Source organism: Ahaetulla prasina, chromosome 8, assembly GCF_028640845.1.
Source record: "Ahaetulla prasina isolate Xishuangbanna chromosome 8, ASM2864084v1, whole genome shotgun sequence".
Lineage (NCBI taxonomy): Eukaryota > Metazoa > Chordata > Lepidosauria > Squamata > Colubridae > Ahaetulla > Ahaetulla prasina.
The window spans coordinates 91,296,257-91,317,691 of NC_080546.1; the positions used below are offsets into that span (position 1 = coordinate 91,296,257).

General features: G+C 42.6%; 1 protein-coding gene across 2 annotated transcripts in view; it reads left to right on the forward strand.

The window, feature by feature from the left end:
- SEL1L3 (SEL1L family member 3) overlaps positions 1-21,020 on the forward strand; it is a 50,534-nt gene extending 29,514 nt beyond the window's left edge. The window contains exons 13-23 of one of the 2 annotated variants that reach the window (XM_058193210.1): positions 3,017-3,079; positions 4,016-4,192; positions 5,319-5,446; positions 7,983-8,066; positions 9,178-9,268; positions 9,915-9,999; positions 10,249-10,358; positions 12,698-12,825; positions 14,648-14,750; positions 14,829-14,901; positions 20,494-21,020. In XM_058193210.1, the coding sequence (XP_058049193.1) occupies positions 3,017-3,079; positions 4,016-4,192; positions 5,319-5,446; positions 7,983-8,066; positions 9,178-9,268; positions 9,915-9,999; positions 10,249-10,358; positions 12,698-12,825; positions 14,648-14,750; positions 14,829-14,901; positions 20,494-20,654 (1,203 nt within the window). In that variant the 3' untranslated portion in view covers positions 20,655-21,020. The remainder of the gene's footprint in view (positions 1-3,016; positions 3,080-4,015; positions 4,193-5,318; positions 5,447-7,982; positions 8,067-9,177; positions 9,269-9,914; positions 10,000-10,248; positions 10,359-12,697; positions 12,826-14,647; positions 14,751-14,828; positions 14,902-20,493) is intronic. The other variant, XM_058193211.1, reaches the window with a different exon arrangement.
- The last annotated feature ends 415 nt before the right edge of the window (positions 21,021-21,435 follow it).

Sequence of the window (21,435 nt, forward strand, 5' to 3'; positions counted from 1 at the left end):
ACTTGCGACCCAGCAATAAAACCCAGTTAATAGAAGCCATCATTCAATCTTGGCTTCACATTATTTATTTTATTTTTATTTATTTATTTTTGTCAATCATATATAAGATAACAGGTAAAAGTATATACATAATTTGGATACTTGAAAATATTAAGTAAAAAGGAATATTAGGACCAGGATGGAAGGCATGCAGGTGCTCTTATGCAACGCCCCTTACAGACCTCTTAGGAATGGGGTGAGGTTAAGAGCAGACAGTCTAAGGTTAAAATTTTGGGGGTTTGGGAATGAAACAGAGTCAGGTAGTGCATTCCAGGCATTGACAACTCTGTTACTGAAGTCGTATTTTCTGCAATCAAGTTTGGAGCAGTTCACTTTAAGTTTGTATCTCTTATGTGGTCATTTATTGTGGTAGATAATTTTATGTACTAAGCTTAGGTCAGACTGAAGTTGGCGTAGTTCTAAGTTATTCTAAGCCCAAAATTTGGAGTCTGGTGGCATAAGGTATTTTATTGCGAGCAGAGGAGTGGAGGACTCTTCTCGTGAAATATCTCTGGACTCTCTCGATTGTATTTATGTCCGATATGCAGTGCGGGTTCCAGACAGATGAGCTGTATTCAATGATTGGTCTAACAGCTGCAGAACTCAAAGACTTGGTTCACTCCATGGGAAGACTTTGTAAGGCCCTCATTCATGCTAAAGGTTACGCTGGGTGAGATCATCAGTGGCTTCGGTGTGAGGTACCAGCTGTACGCTGATGACACCCAGCTGTACTTTTCCACACCGGGCCACCCCAATGAAGCTATCGAAGTGCTGTCCCGGTGTTTGGAAGCCGTACGGGTCTGGATGGGGAGAAACAGGCTCAAGCTCAATCCCTCCAAGACGGAGTGGCTGTGGATGCCGGCATCCCGGTACAGTCAGCTGAGTCCACGGCTGACTGTTGGGAGCGAGTCATTGGCCCCGATGGAGAGGGTGCGCAACTTGGGCGTTCTCCTGGATGGACGGCTGTCTTTTGAAGACCACCTGACGGCCGTCTCCAGGAGAGCTTTCCACCAGGTTCGCCTGGTGCGCCAGTTGCGCCCCTTTCTAGACCGGGATGCCTTATGCACAGTCACTCACGCCCTCGTGACGTCTCGTCTGGATTACTGCAATGCTCTCTACATGGGGCTTCCCTTGAAGAGCATCCAGAGGCTTCAGTTAGTCAGAGCGGCTGCGCGGGTGATAGAGGAGCCCTCGTGGCTCCGCGTGACACCTATCCTGCGCAGACTGCACTGGCTACCTGTGGCCTTCGGGTGCGCTTCAAGGTTCTGGTGAACGTCTTCAAAGCGCTCCATGGCATAGGGCCGGGCTATTTACGGGACCGCCTGCTGCCACCGACTACCTCCCACCGACCCGTGCGCTCTCACAGAGAGGGACTCCTCAGGGTGCCATCGGTAGCGACAGTGTCGTCTGGCGGCGCCCAGGAAGGGCCTTCTCTGTGGGGCTCCGCCCTCTGGAGCGAACTCCCCGGGACTCCGTCAACTTCCGGACCTCCGAACCTTTCGTCATGAGCTTAAAACGCATTTATTCATCTGCAGGACTGGGTTAGTTTTTAATTTATGGGTTTTAATTGGGGTTTTAAATGGGGTTTTAAATTGTATCTAAATTTTTAGGCCGTTATTGAATCAGTTTTTTATATAGTTTTTAATTTGTATTCTATGTATTGTGTTTTTTATTGGCTGTGAACCGCCCTGAGTCCTTTGGGAGAAGGGCGGTATACAAATATAATAAATAAATAAATAAATAAATAAATACCCAACTAAGTATTAACTGATATGGGGATCATTTTTCTATAGCTCTTTTTTTTTCTATGGTGATCATTTTTGTATATCTCATTTTTTCTACGTGCTTAACTTTTCTTCTTTATACTGTAACTGCCATTCTAATAGCAAATCCTTCCTAAAAGTTATTGCATGACATTCTTGATTAAATTATCTTTCCATTGATATATAATTTATATTTTATTTATTTATTTATTTTATTTATTTAATTAGATTTTTATACCGCCCTTCTCCCAAAGGACTCAGGGCGGTTCACAGCCAGATAAAACAAAACAACAATAATAAATACAAGATAAAACAATAATTAAAAAACTTATTAAATTTGGCCCGAATTAAAATATATTTAAAACAATAAAACCCTAAATAAGATTAAAAATCAAATAAAATGTCTAAAATCCTATGCCAGTCCTGTGCGAATAAATAAAAATGTCTTTTTATGTACCACTAAAAAGAAAAGTGGTGTTACTAGCTAGTTTTAGAAAGTACATTTTCCCCAAAAGGTTTCCACAATTTTGGCCGCTACTGTATTTTGAGGTTCTGTGCTCCATCGCTCAAAAATGACTTAGTCATCCAAAGAATTGAACCAAGCTGTATTAGCATTCAGTAAAACCAGCGCAAAACTAACATTTTCCTGCAGGATGAACGGCGGTTAAATGGAAAAAGACGACCCTTTCCATCACCCATTTCAAAGTCGGTCCTAATGCATTTCTCTTCCAAGTAGTCCTTGTCTTGAGACCACAAGTGAACCCAAAATTTCTGTCATTATGCGAGACACTCGTCTACGAACTTTCTCGCCACAGACGTTAAAGGAATCACGACGGTTCTCAAGTTAGTAACACAATTGTTAAGTACAGCTGGCTTCCCCCTGGACTTTCCTTGTTGGAAGGTCGCAAAAGAGGGTCACATGACCCCTCCCCTCCCATGGCGGGGCAACCGTCATAAGTACACGCCAGTTGCCAAGCGCCTGAATTTTGATTATAGTTCATGGGGATGCTGCAACAGGTTGTAAGTGCAAAAAATGGCCATAAGTCACTTTTTTCCCCCATTGGCATTGTAATTTCGAATGGTGGCTAAACAAAATGTTGTTACCCCTTCCTCTGTAAACAGATTTCAATTTTTGATAAAGTGCTTCTATTGGAAAAAAAAAAAAGAGGTTTAAGATATTTGGAAATTATTATTATTATTTTCTCGTCGTTTAGGGCCAAGGGGTGAAAAGGAACAAACGCCTTGCTTTCCAGCTGATGAGAAAAGCCTCTTCCAAGGTAGAATCGAGACACGAGATCAGGGTTTTTTTCTGCCTACGTGTAACGCCTTGTTTTTCTCCCCATTAAAGTTCGTTTTGTTGCATACTAACCTGTGTGGGGACCAGGGGTGGGCTTCAAAAATTTTAGCAAGGGGTTCTCTGACTGGTTGCTGGGTGGGCGTGGCCCTGGTGGGCGTGGCCTAGTTGGCCTCCTGCATTTTTGCCCTCCCCGGGCTCTGGAGGCTTTTCTTGAGCCTCCGGGAAGGCGAAAACAGCCTCCCCAGGCTCCGGTGGCCCTCTGGAGGCCAGAAACGGGCCCATTTCCGGCCTTCCCAAACTTTCGGTAGGCCCGTTTTCACCCTCCCTGAGCCTCCTGTGCGTGCCCTGCACTTATCTGCATCCAAAACGGGCCATGTTGGGACTCCTGGGAGGGGCAGGGTGGAGTGGGAAGGGCCAGGAGTGGGATTTGAGGGTTCTCCGAACTCCATAGAATTTTAGCTAGAGGTTCTCCTGAACCCCTGCGAACCCCAGCAACCCACCTCTGGTGGGGACGCCATGGCTCAGTGGCTAAAATGCTGAGCTTTGTCGATCAGAAGGTCAGCAGTTCAACGGTTCGAATCCCTAGTGCCACGTAACGGGGTGAGCTCCCGTTACTTGTCCCAGTTTCTGCCAACCTAGCAGTTCGAAAGCAAGTAAAAAATGCAAGTAGAAAAAACAGGGACCCCCTTTGGTGGGAAGGGAACAGCGTTCCGTGCGCCTTTGGGGTTGAGTCATGCCGGCCACATGACCACGGAGACGTCTTCGGACAGCGCTGGCTCTTTGGCTTTGAAACGGAGATGAGCACCGCCCCCTAGAGTCAGGAACGACTATACGGGGTAACCTTTACCTTTACTTAACCTATGTGGCAGTTTGCCCATTACATCTTTTCTTAATTCCCCCCCCCGCCTCCTAACAGGGATTCCCCCAGGCAGTCAACGGCCTTGGCTGGTATTATCACAACTTTAAAAGAGATTATGCCAAAGCAGCGAAATATTGGTTAAAAGCCGAAGCCATGGGCAGTCCAGAGGCCTCCTTCAACCTCGGGGTTTTGCATTTAGATGGACTGTATCCAGGAGCTACAGGTAGAAATCGGGTAAGTGTGGACTTTTCATTGTCCCATAAAACAATGGTCCCCCCCAAACTTTTGGGCCCCACAGACCGGATCCTTGGAGAGAGATTTATTCACCTTCTGACAAAGCAAAGCCAACAGCAAAGCCAGATTCACTTAACAACCATGTGGCTAACTACGGCAGTCATAAAATGGGACAAAATTCACTTAACAAATGTCTCACTTTTAGGCAAGAAAAACAAAAATGCACCGGTACCGTATATGTGGTACCTTGCTCAATAGTAGTACCTGTGAGAGGGATCTCGGAGTCCTAGTGGATAACCATTTAGATATGAGCCAGCCGTGTGCAGCAGCTGCCAAAAAAGCCAACACAGTTCTGGGCTGCATAAACAGAGGGATAGAATCAAGATCACATGAAGTGTTAATACCACTTTATAATGCCTTGGTAAGGCCACACTTGGAATATTGCATCCAGTTTTGGTCGCCGCGATGTAAAAAAGATGCTGAGACTCTAGAAAGAGTGCAGAGAAGAGCAACAAAGATGATTAGGGGACTGGAGGCTAAAACATGTGAAGAACGGTTGCAGGAACTCGGTATGCCTGGTTTAATGAAAAGAAGGACTAGGGGAGACCTGATAGCAGTCTTCCAATATCTCAGGGGTTGCCCCAAAGAAGAGGGAGTCAAGCTATTCTCCAAAGCACCTGAGGGTAGAACAAGAAGCAATGGGTGGAAACTAATCAAGGAGAGAAGCAACTTAGAACTAAGGAGAAATTTCCTGACAGTTAGAACAATCAATAAGTGGAACAACTTGCCTGCAGAAGTTGTGAATGCTCCAACACTGGAAATTTTTAAGAAAATGTTGGATAGCCATTTGTCTGAAGTGGTGTAGGGTTTCCTGCCTGGGCAGGGGGTTGGACTAGAAGACCTCCAAGGTCCCTTCCAACTCTGTTATTCTATTCTATACTTAGAAACAGAAATTTTGGGCTCAGTTATGGTCGCGATTGGAGGACTTACCTGCCCTTAAATTATAAATGTGTTTCATGGCAGCTGGTAACCTGTTTAAACTATTTTGATTTTTTTTGTTAAAACAATGTAGATGGAAGTTACGCATACCTGTGCAACCTCTTTTATTTTTTTCCTCCTTTGGCAGACTGCCGCTGCTGGCTATTTCTATAAAGCCGCAGAAAAAGGTCATATGGAAGGGACTTTGCACTGCTCCCAATTCTACATTACAGGAAATCTACCAAACTTTCCCAGGGATCCGGAAAAGGCAGTGCTGTAAGTAAGGAGAAAGGAGAAACGATTGCAAAAAAAATATTACTTGGTTGAGCCTAATCTGTATTAGGTGGTTAGTATGCTATGCAGGAGGGACGTGGTGGCTCAGGGGCTAGGACGTTGAGATTGTCGATCGAAAGGCCGGCAGCTCGGCGGTTCGAATCCCTAGTGCTGCCATGTAACAGGGTGAGCTCCCGTTACTTGTCCCAGCTTCTGCCAATCTAGCAGTTTCGAAAGCACGTAAAAAATGCAAGTAGAAAAAATACTTTGGTGGGAAGGTAACAGCGTTCCGTGCGCCTTTGGCGTTGAATCATGCCAGCCACATGACCATGGAGACGTCTTCGGAAAGCGCTGGCTCTTCGGCTTTGAAACGGAGATGAGCACTGCCCCCTAGAGTCGGCAACGACTAGCACGTATGTGCGAGGGGAATCTTTACCTTTATGCTATGCAGCCTTCCCAATTGGGATTCTTGCTGAAGTTCTTTTGAACTTCACCCTCCATACAGCGTTAGCAGTGGTGGTAGGAATTCTCACCCATCCCATGATTTCTCCTCTTCCTCCTCCTCTTATTTCTGTTACCTCCTCCTCTTTCTATCGGTATGGTGGAATGATGTATTTTGGTCAATCATCATCCCCACATTTATCCTCAATTTCATCCAGGAAGGGCTGACTTAGCATCTTTTCCATCTTGGCATCAGCAATTTGTCTCTTACAAAAATGTGAAAAAAATAATAATGAATTAGTTGATGTTAGTTGAACTTTGGCTGGACATCATTTGATTAGATAGATAGATAGATAGATAGATAGATAGATAGATAGATAGATAGATAGATAGATAGATAGATAGATGATAGACAGACAGACAGACAGACAGACAGACATAGATAGATGATAGATGAAAGATAATAGATACTGTAGATGATAGACAGATGGATGGAAGGATGGATAGATAGATAAATGTTGGTAGGTAGATAGCTAAGACAGACAGATAGCTATAGATAGATGATAGATGATAGATAATAGATAGGTAGATAGGTATTTAGATATATGATAGATAGATAGACAGATAGACAGACAGACAGATATAGATAGATGATAGATAATAGATACTGTAAATGGATGGATGGATGGATGGATGGATGGATAGATAGGTACTGGTAGGTAGATAGCTAAGACAGACAATAGATATAGATGATAGATAGATAGATAGATAGATAGATAGATAGATAGATAGATAGATAGATAGATATAGATAGATAGAAGATAGATAGATAGATAGATAGATAGTTATAGATAGAAGATAGATAGATAGATAGACAGACAGACAGACAGACAGACAGACAGACATAGATGATAGATGATAGATACTGTAGATGATAGATGGATGGAAGGATGGATAGATAGATACTGGTAGGTAGATAGCTAGACAGACAGACAGACAGATAGATATAGATAATGATAGATGATAGATAGATAATAGGTGATAAATAGATAGATAGATAGATAGATAGATAGATAGATAGATAGATAGATAGATAGATAGATAGATATAGATAGAAGATAGATAGATAGATAGATAGATAGATAGACAGACAGACAGACAGAAAGACAGACAGACAGACAGACATAGATAGATGATAGATGATAGATGATAGATACTGTAGATGATAGATGGATGGAAGGGGATAGATAGATACTGGTAGGTAGATAGCTAGACAGACAGACAGATAGATATAGATAATGATAGATGATAGATGATAGATAGGTGATAGATAAATAGATAGATAGATAGATAGATAGATAGATAGATAGATAGATAGATAGATAGATAGATATAGATAGAAGATAGATAGACAGACAGACAGACAGACAGACAGACATAGATAGATGATAGATGATAGATACTGTAGATGATAGATGGATGGAAGGATGGATAGATAGATACTGGTAGGTAGATAGCTAGACAGACAGACAGATAGATATAGATAATGATAGATGATAGATAGATGATAGGTGATAGATAGATAGATAGATAGATAGATAGATAGATAGATAGATAGATAGATAGATAGATAGATAGATAGATAGATATAGATAGAAGATAGATAGATAGATAGATAGATAGATAGATATAGATAGAAGATAGATAGACAGACAGACAGACAGACAGACAGACAGACAGACATAGATGATAGATGATAGATGATAGATACTGTAGATGATGGATGGAAGGATGGATAGATAGATACTGGTAGGTAGATAGCTAGACAGACAGACAGACAGATAGATATAGATAATGATAGATGATAGATAGATGATAGGTGATGATAGATAGATAGATAGATAGATAGATAGATAGATAGATAGATAGATAGAAAGAAGATAGGGAGCAATCCATCCATCATCTCACCAGGGAGAGGCACTGCTACCTCTTCAGAGATGCGTTTCCCACCTTCTACCCATTGGGGCATCCAAAGCTAAAGGAGGACAGATTCCCTTCAGCCACCAGGGTCCTTCCCTTTCTCTCCTTTCATTTGCAGCTGGGCAAAATACGTGGCAGAAAAAAATGGCTATTTAGGCCACGTCATCCAAAAAGCACTCAAAGCGTACCTGGAATGGTCTTGGTAAGTTTGCTGTGGATGTTTACACCTGGAAAATGTGTTTTGCGGTAATTAATATTGTGAGTTGTGTCCTCAGTTCTTCATCTTACAGGTAGTTCTCAACTTACAACAGTTCGTTTAGTGACCATTCAATGTCACGACGGCACTGAACGAAAGTGACTTAGGGCCATTTTTCACCCTTACGACCATTGCCACCTCCCTGGGGTCACATGATCAAAATCCAGATGCTCGACAACTGATTCATATTTAGGACAGTTGCAGGGGTGGGGCTGCTGGGGGTTCGGGAGAACCTCTAGCTAAGATTCTGTGCAGTTCGGAGAACCTCCCCCAAATCCCATTCCAGATTGGTCCCGCCCTGCCCGCCCTGCCCCTCCCCTTTCAGGAGTCCCCATGAGGCCTGTTTTGGATGCAGGGAAGTGCGGGGTACGTGCAGAGGCTCAGGGAGGGCAAAAAACGGGCCTACCGGGAGTTCGGAAAGGCTGGAAAAGGGCCTTTTTCTGGCCTCTAGATGGCCTCCAGAGCCTGGGGAAGCCGTTTTCGCCCTCCCGGAGGCTCAAGAAAAGCCTCTGGAGCCCGGGGAGGGCAAAAACACTCCTCTCCCTGCTGAGGTGCAGGAGGCTGACTAGGCCACGCCCACCATGGCCATGCCCACCCAGCAACCGGGCAGAGAACCCCTTGATAAAATTTTTGAAGTCTACCCCTGGTCCCGGGGTCATGTGATCCCCTTTGGTGACCTTCCGACAATGGGAAGCCGGAGTCACCGAACGACCATGTCGCTAACCGAACAACTGCATTGAGTCATGGAACAACGGTGGCAAGAAAGGCCGTTATTATTATTATTATTATTATTATTATTATTATTATTATTATTATTATTATTATTATTATTATTATTATTATTATTATTATTATTATTTCTGGGCTTTCCCGTTAAGTGACTTCCTTGCTACCCCTGGAAATGCTTTTAAAGCGCCCCCATTTCAACCCTGTGAAGATCTTCTGATTATCTGGGCTGTTTTGAGGGAAAGGCGACATTTCCAACATTTTCTAAAGTTTCTTTATTTTAGTTTAATTGAGGGTTGTTGTTTTTTTTTGCTCTTCTCTTTGATTTTAGGAATGAAGCTCTACTGTATTATATCCTTTCTGCAGAGACAGGAATTGAGGTGTCGCAGACAAATTTAGCACATCTGTGTGAAGAGAAGCCAGTGAGTAATTTTTCCCTTTTCTTCCTCCTTTCTCCTTCTCCTTCTCCTCCTCCTCCTCCTCCTCCTCCTCCTCCTCCTCCTCCTCCTCCTCCTCCTCCTCCTCCTCCTCCTCCTCCTCTTTCTCCTTTTCTTCTTTCTCTTCCTCCTCCTCCTCCTTCCTCCTCCTCCTTCTCTTCCTCTTCCTTGTCCTCCTTTTCTTCTTTCTCTTCTTCATCCTCCTCCTTCCTCCTCCTTCTCTTCTTCTCCTCCTCCTTTCTCTTCCTCTTCATCTGTCTCCTTTTTTCTTTCTCTTCCTCCTCCTCCTCCTTCCTCCTCCTCCTTCTCTTCCTCTTCCTTGTCCTCCTTTTCTTCTTTCTCTTCTTCATCCTCCTCCTTCCTCCTCCTTCTCTTTCTTCTCCTCCTTTTCCTCTTCCTTCATCTGTCTCCTTTTTTTTCTTTCTTGTCCTCCTCCTTTCTCCTCCTCTTCCTCCTCCTTTCTCTCCTCCTCCTCCTCCTCCTTCTCTTCTTCCTCCTCCTCCTCCTTTCTCTTCTTCCTCCTCCTTTCTCTTCCTCCTTTCTCCTCCATTTCTTTCTCTTCCTCCTTTCTCCTCCTCCTCTTTTTCCTCCTCCCCCCCCCAAGTAATTTTTTTCCCATTATGCTTCCCAGAACTTGACAAAAAGATACTTCGCCGCCGACTGCGTTTGGAAGTACTATAATTTCTCCATTTCTCAAAGCAACGCTCCCTCATTTGGTATGTATACCAGCGGATTAAAAAATATGGTGGAGTCATGGAATATAATCGGGGGGGGGGAGGGGAGAGGGTTGAGGGACGGGCCGGGTTTTGCGTCACCCAGCATTGAGTAAGAAGCAGAAGCTAATTAAAAGCATTTGGTGCTGAAGTTCCAGGCATCAGTTTTTCAATCCCAATCTCTTAAATTAAATATAACAAGCCGAAGCACCCTTCCCAAGCAGGTTTTAACACAGGTCTTTCTTTCTGCAGCTTACCTGAAAGTAGGAGATTTTTACTACTATGGCTATCAGAACCAGAGCAGGAACTTGGATATGGCAGCCCGTATGTATGCACAAGCAGCATTGAGGGAAGATGCACAGGTGGGTAGCGGATGGTCAGCGTATCACACATGAAATCTGAAAACAGAGCATAAGGCTCTTTTTCAAGCTTGCCCACTATGGAGCAGACAGCCTTCTTAGAAGGACACCAAACTCAGATTCAGTCACCCAGTCCTGGTTCCAAGTTATGACTCCGTAACTGGTCCGGTTTGGCGCAGCCACCAAACAGGAGAGGGGCAGACTTCAGCTGATAGTTAAGACCGCAGAAAACACAACCACAACCAGCCTGCCTTCCATCGAGGCCCCTGTATACTAGACGGGTCAGAAAGAGGACTGAGAAAATATCTACGGACCAGGGGTAGTATTCACTTACTTTCCCTACCGGTTCGCGAATGTGAACGCGCATGCGCAGAGGGGTAAAAAAATGGGACGTGATGACATCCAGGCAGGTGGGCGGAGCCTCCCATAGCCGCCGCTACAGGATTGTCTGAACCGGATTGAATCAGCTGAATTTTACCACTTCTACAAACCCTTCACACCCTGAATGTAAACTGTTTCTGCTTCTCCCCTCATTGCATGCCAAAATAACTAGACACAAGGACTGTTTCCCCCCCCCCCATGCCATCACTCTGCTAAACAACTAATACCCACAATACTGTCTTATGCCCATGTGGTGGGGGGGAGGTCAAACCATGTAGTAGAGCTGTCTTACTTTTATCCTTCTCATCTTTTCTATTATCTATTCTTATGTCTATCACTTTGTTGTTGTTTCTTACGGTTTATGTAGATTGCTTTTATTTGGTATCCTATGACTATCCCTGAGTGTTTCATCCTATAATTTGCGATGATTGTGTTTTATGATTGAGTGGTGCGGTGGCCTAGAGGTGGAGCTCTCTCCTCACAATCAGGAGGCTGCGAGTTCGATCCTGGGTAGAGGCAGATATTTCTCTCTCTGGGCACAATATCTGCTGAATATAACTCAGTACTGGAGACAGGAAAGGCATCTGGCCAGTAAACATTTAGCTCCATTCAGTTGCCCAGACTCCACCCCGCAAGGGATTATGGTTTGTTAAAGAAATGGTGACGATTGTATTTTATTATTATGATCATGATTTATCAGTTGGTGCTTGTATGTACCCTGACAGCTTCTGCACCAAAGACAAATTCTTTGTGTGTCCAGTCACACTTGGCCAATAAAGAATTCTATTTCTATTATTATTTCCATTTCCATTTCCATTTCCTTTCCCTATTCTATTCTATTCTATTCTATTCTGTTCTGTTCTGTTCTGTTCTGTTCTGTTCTATTCTATTTAAATCTATTTAAATCTATTTAAATCTATTCTAATTCTTATTCCTCTATTCTATTCTATTCTATTCTATTCTATTCTATTCTATTCTATTCTATTCTATTCTATTCTATTCTATTCTATTCTCTACTTAATCCTATTCTTTTATTCTATTCTGTTCTCTATTTTATTCTTCTCTTCTCTTCTATTATTTCTCTTCTATTTTATTCTATTTAAATCTATTCTAATCTATTCTAATCCCTATTCCTCTATTCTATATATTCTATTCTCTATTTTAGTTTTATTCTTCTATTCTATTCTATTCTATTCTATTCTATTCTATTCTGTTCTGTTCTGTTCTGTTCTGTTCTATTCTATTTAAATCTATTTAAATCTATTTAAATCTATTCTAATTTTTATTCCTCTATTCTATTCTATTCTATTCTATTCTATTCTATTCTATTCTATTCTATTCTATTCTCTACTTAATCCTATTCTTTTATTCTATTCTGTTCTCTATTTTATTCTTCTCTTCTCTTCTATTATTTCTCTTCTATTTTATTCTATTTAAATCTATTCTAATCTATTCTAATTCCTATTCCTCTATTCTATATATTCTATTCTCTATTTTAGTCTTATTCTTCTATTCTATTCTATTCTATTCTATTCTGTTCTGTTCTGTTCTGTTCTGTTCTGTTCTATTCTATTTAAATCTATTCTAATTCTTATTCCTCTATTCTATTCTATTCTATTCTATTCTATTCTGTTCTGTTCTGTTCTGTTCTGTTCTATTCTCTACTTAATCCTATTCTTTTATTCTATTCTGTTCTCTATTTTATTCTTCTCTTCTATTATTTCTCTTCTATTTTATTCTATTTAAATCTATTCTAAATCTATTCTAATTCTTATTCCTCTATTCTATATATTCTATTCTCTATTTTAATCTTATTCTTCTATTCTATTCTATTCTATTCTATTCTATTCTATTCTATTCTATTCTATTCTATTCTATTCTATTCTATTCTATTCTATTCTCTGCAGGAATCTTCCCAGCAAGACTGTCCAATCAACCAACCATCATTTTATCTCCTCCAGGGATTCTTTAATTTGGCTCTACTTCTGGAAGAAGGTTATTCTATCCCAAGTTACATTTTACATCGTTTAGAAATTGACAGCACTGCCCACTCCAGAAATATGTCTCTCCGTCAAGAGCTTTACGAAAGGTAGGCCTGTTTTTTTTTCTCCCTTTTCTTTTTGACAGATACTGAAGTCAGAGTTGGACGTTTAGAGTGGTGCCGGTAGAAAATTATACAATTATTTTATTAGAATTCGAGAGAGCAGAGGAGGTGGTGAAAGAACCGATGATTGCATGGGCTAAAAATATAGGGCATACAGAAGTGGGTTTCAGCAGGTTCTGACCAGTTCTGGAGAACCGGTAGCGGAAATTTTGAGTAGTTCGGAGAACCAGAAGTAAAAATTGTGACTGGCCCCACCCACATCTATTCTCTGCGTTCCGAGTCACAGCAGATCGGGAGGAAATGGGGATTTTGCAGTAACCTTCCCCCTGGATTAGGGAGGAAATGGAAATTTTACCGTATCCAATCTCTTCTTAAAAACTTCTAGTGTTGGAGCATTTACAACTTCTGGAGGCAAGTTGTTCCACTGGTTAATTGTTCTAACTGTCAGGAAATTTCTCCTTAGTTCTAAGTTGCTTCTCTCCTTGCTTAGTTCCCCTCAATTGCTTCTAGTCCTGCCTTCAGGTGCTCTGGAGAATAAGTTAATTCTCCCCCTCTTCTTTGTGGCAGCCCCTTAAATAATGGCAATCAAGGGAAAAACCATCTATGCTCACAGTCCTTAATGCAGCCCTTTTTAAGGACGCAAAAATCGAACCTCACTTCTTAACCATTTGGAACTGTATTTATTGCTTTGGAAATGTTAAAACAGCAAGTATTACAGCAATCCTTCAGCGAGTGGTTTTCTTGGGGAAAAAAGAATTTTACATGCAATTTTTAAAATTTGGGGAAAACATGACTTTTTAAATCAAACAACACGAATGTGCCTAGAATACAGATTTTGGGCCGTAGACAATGAATCGAGGGGCCCAAAGGGAGCTGGAATTATAGTTTTCAATTAATTAGAAGAACGCCTCCTTTGGGAAACCGCGCCTGGTTTGTGTAAGTGAAAAAGAAATCGGATGGGACTTTGAGGACTGGAGGCTAGAGGGAGCTGGAGGATAATAAAGAGTGGAGTGGAGCGAAGAATGGAGCAAAATATTGAACAGCGAGTTTTCTATGGGCAGTTTTGAAAACCAACCTTCAAAACTATATGACATGATGGATAGATGGAGGGTTAAGGGAATTGCAGAAGAGGAATAAGATATTCCGGATAAGTTTGGAAATTAATTTGAAAGTGGATCTATAAAGCCATGAGAAGGATATGGAAAAAGAACTATTGGACCTACAAACAAACCAGTCTGCAGTTTCCTTGCCTAAAGGAGATGTACATATATACATATTCTTCTTTTCTTTTCTTTTCTTTTCTTTTCTTTTCTTCTCTTCTCTTCTCTTCTCTTCTCTTCTCTTCTCTTCTCTTCTCTTCTCTTCTCTTCCCTTCCCTTCCCTTCCCTTCCCTTCTTCATCCATTTATTTCCTTCTCTTCTCTTCTCTTCTCTTCTCTTCTCTTCTCTTCTCTTCTCTTCTCTTCTCTTCTCTCTCCTTCCATTCTTCTTCCCTCCATCTCTCTCTCCTCTCTTCTCCCTCCCCTTCCCACCCCTCTCCTCTCTTTCCCTTCAATCCCTATTTGGTATCCCATCCTCTGACTATCCCTGAGTTTTGTATCTTATGACTTACAATGATTATCTTGTATTGTTATGATCATGATTTATCCCTTGTTGTTTGCATATACACTGAGAGCTTCAGCACCGGAGACAAATTCCTTGCGTGTGTCCAATCATACTTGGCCAATAAAGAATTCTATAAGATTCTAAATCTTACAAATTAAATTCAACTTTTTTTAAAAAATACGTTACATAATGTTCTTCTACAGATGCTGGAATCACAGCAACCAAGACTCTGTCAACCCGTGCACGTTAGCCTTGCTTTATTTACGGCTAAGGATTTTGTCGGACAACATTTTCCATTCCAATCCAGTGAGTACTCATCCGTTGCCCTTTTGAGTCAATGCTGCAGATTTTGTGGCTCTAATACCAACTTCTGCTTTGTTGCAGATCTATTATTTGGGCTGCTTGTCTCCCTATTTGTTGGTTGCTTTCATCATTTGGCGTTTCTGGTCTCTTGCAGGTAATTATTTATAATAATAATTATAATAATTTAATTTTTATACCGCCCTTCTCCCGAAGGACTCAGGGTGGTGAACAGGCAGATAAAATAATACAATATATTACAATAAAAACACTCTTTAAAAAACTTATTCAATATGGCCTAAAATTTAAAATACAATACAAAATATAAAATAAACCCCAATAAAATCCATATTTAAAAACCCTATTTAAGCCAGTCCTGCTCGGAAGAATAGATACATCTTCAGCTCGCGGCGAAAGGTCCGGAGGTCAGGAAGTTGTCGAAGTCCTGGGGGAAGCTCATTCCAGAGGGTAGGTGCCCCCACAGAGAAGGCTCTCCCCCTGGGGGTCGCCAGCCTACACTGTTTGGCTGACGGCACCCTGAGAAGACCCTCTCTATGGGAGCGTACCGGCCGGTGGGAGGCATGTGGTGGCAGAAGGCGATCCCGTAAGTATCCCGGTCCTATGCCATGGAGCGCTTTAAAGATGGTAACCAACACCTTGAAGTGCACTCGGAAAACTACAGGTAGCCAGTGCAGCCTGCGCAGGATCGGTGTTATATGGGAGCCACGAGTGGCTCCCTCTATCACCCGCGCGGCTGCATTCTGAACACTAATATGAAATAGCAATAATATTTAAACTTATATACCGCTTCACGATGCTTTACAGCCCCTCTCTAAGCGGTTTATAGAGTCAGCCTCTTTCCCTCAACAATCTGGGTCCTCATTTTACCCACCTCGGAAGGATGGAAGGTTGAGTCAACCTTGAGCTGGTCAGGATCGAACTGCTGGCAGTCGGCAGAGTTAGCCTGCAATGCTGCATTCTAACAGGAAGGAAGGCAGGAAGGAAGGCAGGCAGGCAGGCAGGCAGGCAGGCAGGCAGGCAGGAAGGAAGGAAGGAAGGAAGGAAGGAAGGAAGGAAGGAAGGAAGGAAGGAAGGAAGTGAGGGCAATAGCAGTAACACTTAGACTTATATCCTGCTTCACAGGGCTTTTACAGCCCTCTCTAAGTGGTTTACAGAGTCAGCCTCTTGCCCCCAACAATCTGGGTACAAAGTAAAATGCAGAAGCAATTGCAGGTGGTCCCAGACTTACAACAGTTCATTTAGTGATGGTTCGAAGTTAAAATATCGCTGAAAAAAGTGACGGCCATTTTTCACACTTACGACATGGTCAGATGATTTAATTCGGATGCTTGAGAATTGACTCCCTTTTATGATGGTCGCAGTGTCCCAAGGGGTCACGTGATTCCCTCTTGCGACCACGTTACCAACTTGACAACTGCAGTCGTTCCTTTTAACAAAAGTGGCAAGAAAAGTCGTGAAAATGGGGCGAAACGCATTTAGCAAATTTCTCAACTGAGCCACGTACGTTTGGGGCTCCGTTGTGGTCGTAAGTCGAGGACCAGCTGCACAGATTTCAGAGGCGGTATTTCCTGTCAGTCTGTAGATCTGAAACTATAAATTCTTGTAAATTGGAAAGTGAAATACGTTTCCTTGTTGGTTAGAGAGGGGCATATGCCACAAATAAGCAAGTCTGTATTTTTTTTATTTTATTTGCATTTATATTCCGCCCTTCTCCGAAGACTCAGGGCAGCTTACACTATGTCAAGCAATAGTCTCATCCATTTGTATATTATATACAAGTCAACTTATTGCCCCCCCAACAATCGGGGTCCTCATTTTACCTACCTTATAAAGGATGGAAGGCTGAGTCGACCTTGGGCCTGGTGGGACTTGAACCTGCAGTAATTGCAAGCAGCTGCTGTTAATAACGGACTGCATTAGTCTGTTGAGCCACCAGAGGCCCATAATATAATAATAACAGAGTTGGAAGGGACCTTGGAGGTCTTCTAGTCCAACCCCCTTCCCAGGCAGGAAACCCTACACCATTTCAGACAAATGGTTATCCATTTTCTTCAAATTAGATTTCTGGGGGTGGTTTTTTTTTGGGGGGGGGACACCTATTTTCTGTCTTGCTGTGTGAGCGGACTCTCCGTTTTTTTATTTTTTAAATTACACCGCCCCGCAAATAATGTCTCGCTTGAAAGGAAGGTTGGAATGAAAGAAAATGTTGGAAGTTTTGGGAGCTTCATCACTTGAGCCTTTCAAGAGGGGATTGGACTGCCATTTGTCATAAATGGTGTAGGGTCTCCTGCTTGGGCGGGGAGTTGATCTAGATCAGGGGTCTCCAACCTTAGCAACTTTAAGGCTGGAGGACTTCAACTCCCAGAATTCCCTAGCCAGCTTTGCTGGCTGGGGGATTCTGGGAGTTGAAGTCCTCCAGGATTAAAGTTGCCACAGTTGGAGACCCCTGATCTAAAACAGAGGTCACCAACCTCTTGGACCTCAGGACTCACTCAATTCATAATTTTAAATCCTACAGAGCACTAATATGATTTGCCTAATGACTGGCTGGGTGGGTGTGGCTAGGTGGTCATGTGACTGGGTGGGCGTCGTCAACTTGATGTCACTCACGTTGAGGGGTGCCTCGCTGGCCTCTACTCACCCCTCCCCTCCCAGCCACTCCTTTCTTCCCTGCTTGGGCTCCTTAGTGCCCGAGCAGGAAGCAGCTTTTGGAGCTAAGCAGCCACCACGAGAAAGAGTTGGCAAAACAGCTCAGTTCAAATTGGATCTGGCCGAGGAGGACTCAGCAGAAGCACCTCACTGAGGACTAGTAGCATAGGGTTTCCCGAAGACCTGCGGGAGTGTAAGACCAGATACCGGTACCTGGAGGCTCAGCGGGCTGAGATGGTCAGCCAATTCCAGGCCATGAGGCAGTCCCACTGGATCAAGGCCCTCTGGCTCTTCGCCACTAGCGGGGCTTCCCTCCAGCCTTCGCCCAAAGCCCCACACCAGGAGGCCAAAGAAGACCACAAGTTGGAATTTCTGTCCTCCTCCGACCCACAAAAAGACCCCGAAGGGGGAGACTCTCTGCAGCAACACAAACGTTTATTGCACAAATCGGTCCCAGGGGCTGTAGTTTGAGGACCTCTGATTTAGTGCAATATAAAAAATAAAAATAAATTTTCTGTGGACCACCAACATTTTCTTGCGGCCCACCAGTGGTCCACGGACCACTAGTGGGTGACCGCTGGACTAGATGACCTACAAGGTCAAAGATCTTGGAGTTCTCATATCAAATGACCTTAATGCCAAAGCCCACTGCAACTACATAGCAAAAAAGGCTCTAAGAGTTGTAAACCTAATTTTACGCAGCTTCTTTTCAAAAAACACTACACTACTAACGAGAGCATACAAAACATTTGCCAGACCTATTCTTGAATACAGCTCATCCGTCTGGAACCCATACCACATCTCTGACATTAATACAATAGAACGAGTCCAGAAATATTTCACTAGAAGAGTTCTTCACTCCTCTGAAAAAAACAAAATACCTTATACCGACAGACTTGAAATCCTGGGATTAGAAAACTTACAACTCCGTCGACTTCGACATGACCTGTGTTTAACACACAAAATCATCTATTGCAATATCCTTCCTATAAAAGACTACTTCAGCTTCAATCGCAATATTACAAGAGCAAAAAATAGATTCAAGCTAAATGGCAACCGCTTCAAACTCGATTGCAGAAAATATGACTTCTGTAACAGAGTTGTTAATGCTTGGAACTCATTACCAGACTCCATAGTCTCTACTCATAATCCCAAAATCTTCAACCAAAAACTGTCTACTATTGACCTCACCCCATTCCTAAGAGGACTATAAGGGGCGTGCATAAGAGCACAAAAGTGCCTACCCTTCCTGTCCTATTGTTATATATATATTTCTTTCTTCAAGATATGCTGTTTTATCTATAACATTTGTTTGTGTATACTGTTGTGACAAAAAGAAATAAATTTAAAAAAAAAGGTCCCTTCCAACTCTGTTAATCTGTAAAAAAAAAAAAGACTTTACCCATATATTTTTTTCTCTCTCTAAAGGACCATAGCCCTGGCATTGTGTCCAGCCCTGATTATGAAAAGTTCTCTATTCATTGAAGACACGAGGATATCACCAACTGGTTTGAGCCTGTTTTTTAAGGCACTCGCAGACTCAAGCATTCCATTAGGTTAAAAAAAACGAGGGAGATTAATAGTAGATCATTAACAAGGCCAGCTAATGGGTAGCGAGACGAGATAATTTGCTTTACAGGGCTTCTCTCCCCCCCTCCCCCCCCCGGTCCTTTGTCCTTTCACCTTTAGAGAGCACCTGAATAACCACGGGGTTGAGCTGATAACTTGACAGCGTAAGGTTAAAGTTATTATCTCTTCTGAAGGAAGCCCCGTTCCCTGACGGAGATAATTCACTCCTGGGAGCGCTGAAACCTTAGCAGACAGGATCTTTAATTCCTCCCCGTTGCACATCTGAAATTTAACACGGTGTGTGATTCTGTAGTTGATTCAAGTTGTGGTCAGGGAGGCTTGTAGAAGAAGGACAAGATAGAAAATTCACAAACAAAAGAAACACCAATTGGTCAATCAATCCAATCCATCCATCCAATTAATCAATCCATCCATCCATTTATCCATCAACCCATCAATCCATCCATCAATCCATCCATCAACCCATCCATCCATCCATCAACCCATCCATCCATCCATCCAATCCATCAATCTATCCAATCCAATCCACCCATCCATCCACCCATCCATCCATCCACCCACCCATCCATCCATCCATCTACCCATCCATCCATCCATCCATCCATCCATCCATCAAACCATCAAATCATCCATCCATCCACCTATCCATCTATCAAACCATCCATCCATCCATCCATCCATCCATCCACCCATCAAACCATCCATCCATCCATCCATCCATCCATCCATCAATCCATCAATCCATCCATCAAACCATCCATCCATCCCTCCCATCCATCCACCTATCCATCCATCCAACCCATCCATCCACCCACCCACCCACCCACCCACCCATCCAACCATCCATCCATCAAACCATCCATCCATCCATCAAACCATCAAATCATCCATCCATCCACCTATCCATCCATCAAATCATCCATCCATCCATCCATCCAACCATCCAACCATCCATCCATCCATCCATCCATCCATCCATCCATCCATCAAACCATCCATCCATCAAACCATCCATCCATCCATCCATCCATCCATCCATCCATCAAACCACAAACTTGATTCATAAGGCTTCATAAGACAAAATGACCAGATATGATTAAAGATTACACTGGAAATTGATGTCAATAGGAGCTCACTTTCTTTAAAGCTGTTCTCACATTTCGCAGCCTGTTTGGTTAGAACTTTTGGATAACTTTATTGTCATTTTGAATGTGGCCCGATAGGTATACATTAAAATGAAATTTTGTGGCGTACAGCTCTGCGACCGCCGTAAATATGAATCGGTTGTGAGGGATCCAACTTTTGATTATGTAACCAGGGAAAATGCTGTAACGGTTGTAAGTGAGAAAAATTTAAGCCTCAGAGTATCTTTTTGATGCCGTTGTAACTTTGAACGATGAGTAAACAAATGCAAGTCAAGGACTTCCTGTACAGTTTTTCTGTCCACAATAAAGAATTCATTTCAATCCTCTTTGGTTGTGTTGTGCAGTGGTCACTCATCCGGATAATTCGGCGGTGGCTGAAGGAGGACCTCTTCCTAGAGATGAAGAGCCAGATCAGAGGAGGTCAGCAGAACACGGAGCATCTCCTGGCCCAAATGGCTTTGAGGAGGAGTCCATAAACTCCCAACATCCCTGTTCAAGAAGCTGAAACTCATGGAAGAGTTGTCTTCAGAAAGAAAAACAAACTTCCTTTCCCAAAGAGGTCGCAAAAAATGTCCCCTTTTGTCTCTGGGTTTATTTTGAGAGCCTGGTGAGGAAGCATCCATGACCCTACAAGAGGCCAACAGACTTCAACATCAAGAGGAAGTAAAGTGGTGGGGGATGAGAAAGCAGATGTTTTCTGCACACCGTTTGTTTCTGATTGACTTTATAGCGTGTGATTATTAAAAAGGACCTGCTGCCATGACTTCAACCACTTTTGAATGAGACCATTCTTCTAACCCCCCCTCCCCCTTGCTTATTCCTCAATTTGGATGCATAGAGGACTTTATTGTTTATGTCTGTCTTCAGTTGGTGATCAAATAAAGACCCTAATTTGCTTTATATAAATTTTAAAAAGAAAAAGACCCAGGTGTCTATGGAGATTCTCAATCATCCAAGTCCCAAAGGTGCTTTTTCAAGAGGCAACTGGACTTTCTTGGTTTTTCTTTGAAGATGTTTTGCTTCTCATCCAAGAAACAAAGTCTTCTTCTTCTTCTTCTTCTTCTTCTTCTTCTTCTTCTTCTTCTTCTTCTTCTTCTTCTTCTTCTTCTTCTTCTTCTTCTTCTCCTTCTCCTTCCCCTTCTCCTTCTTCTTCTCCTTCTTCTTCGTCTCCTCCTCCTCCTCCTCCTCCTCCTTCCACTTCTTCCTCTATCATCTTCCTCTTCCACTTCTTCTTCTTCTTCTCCTCCTTCTTCTACTTCTTCCTCTATCCTCTTCCTCTCCTTCTC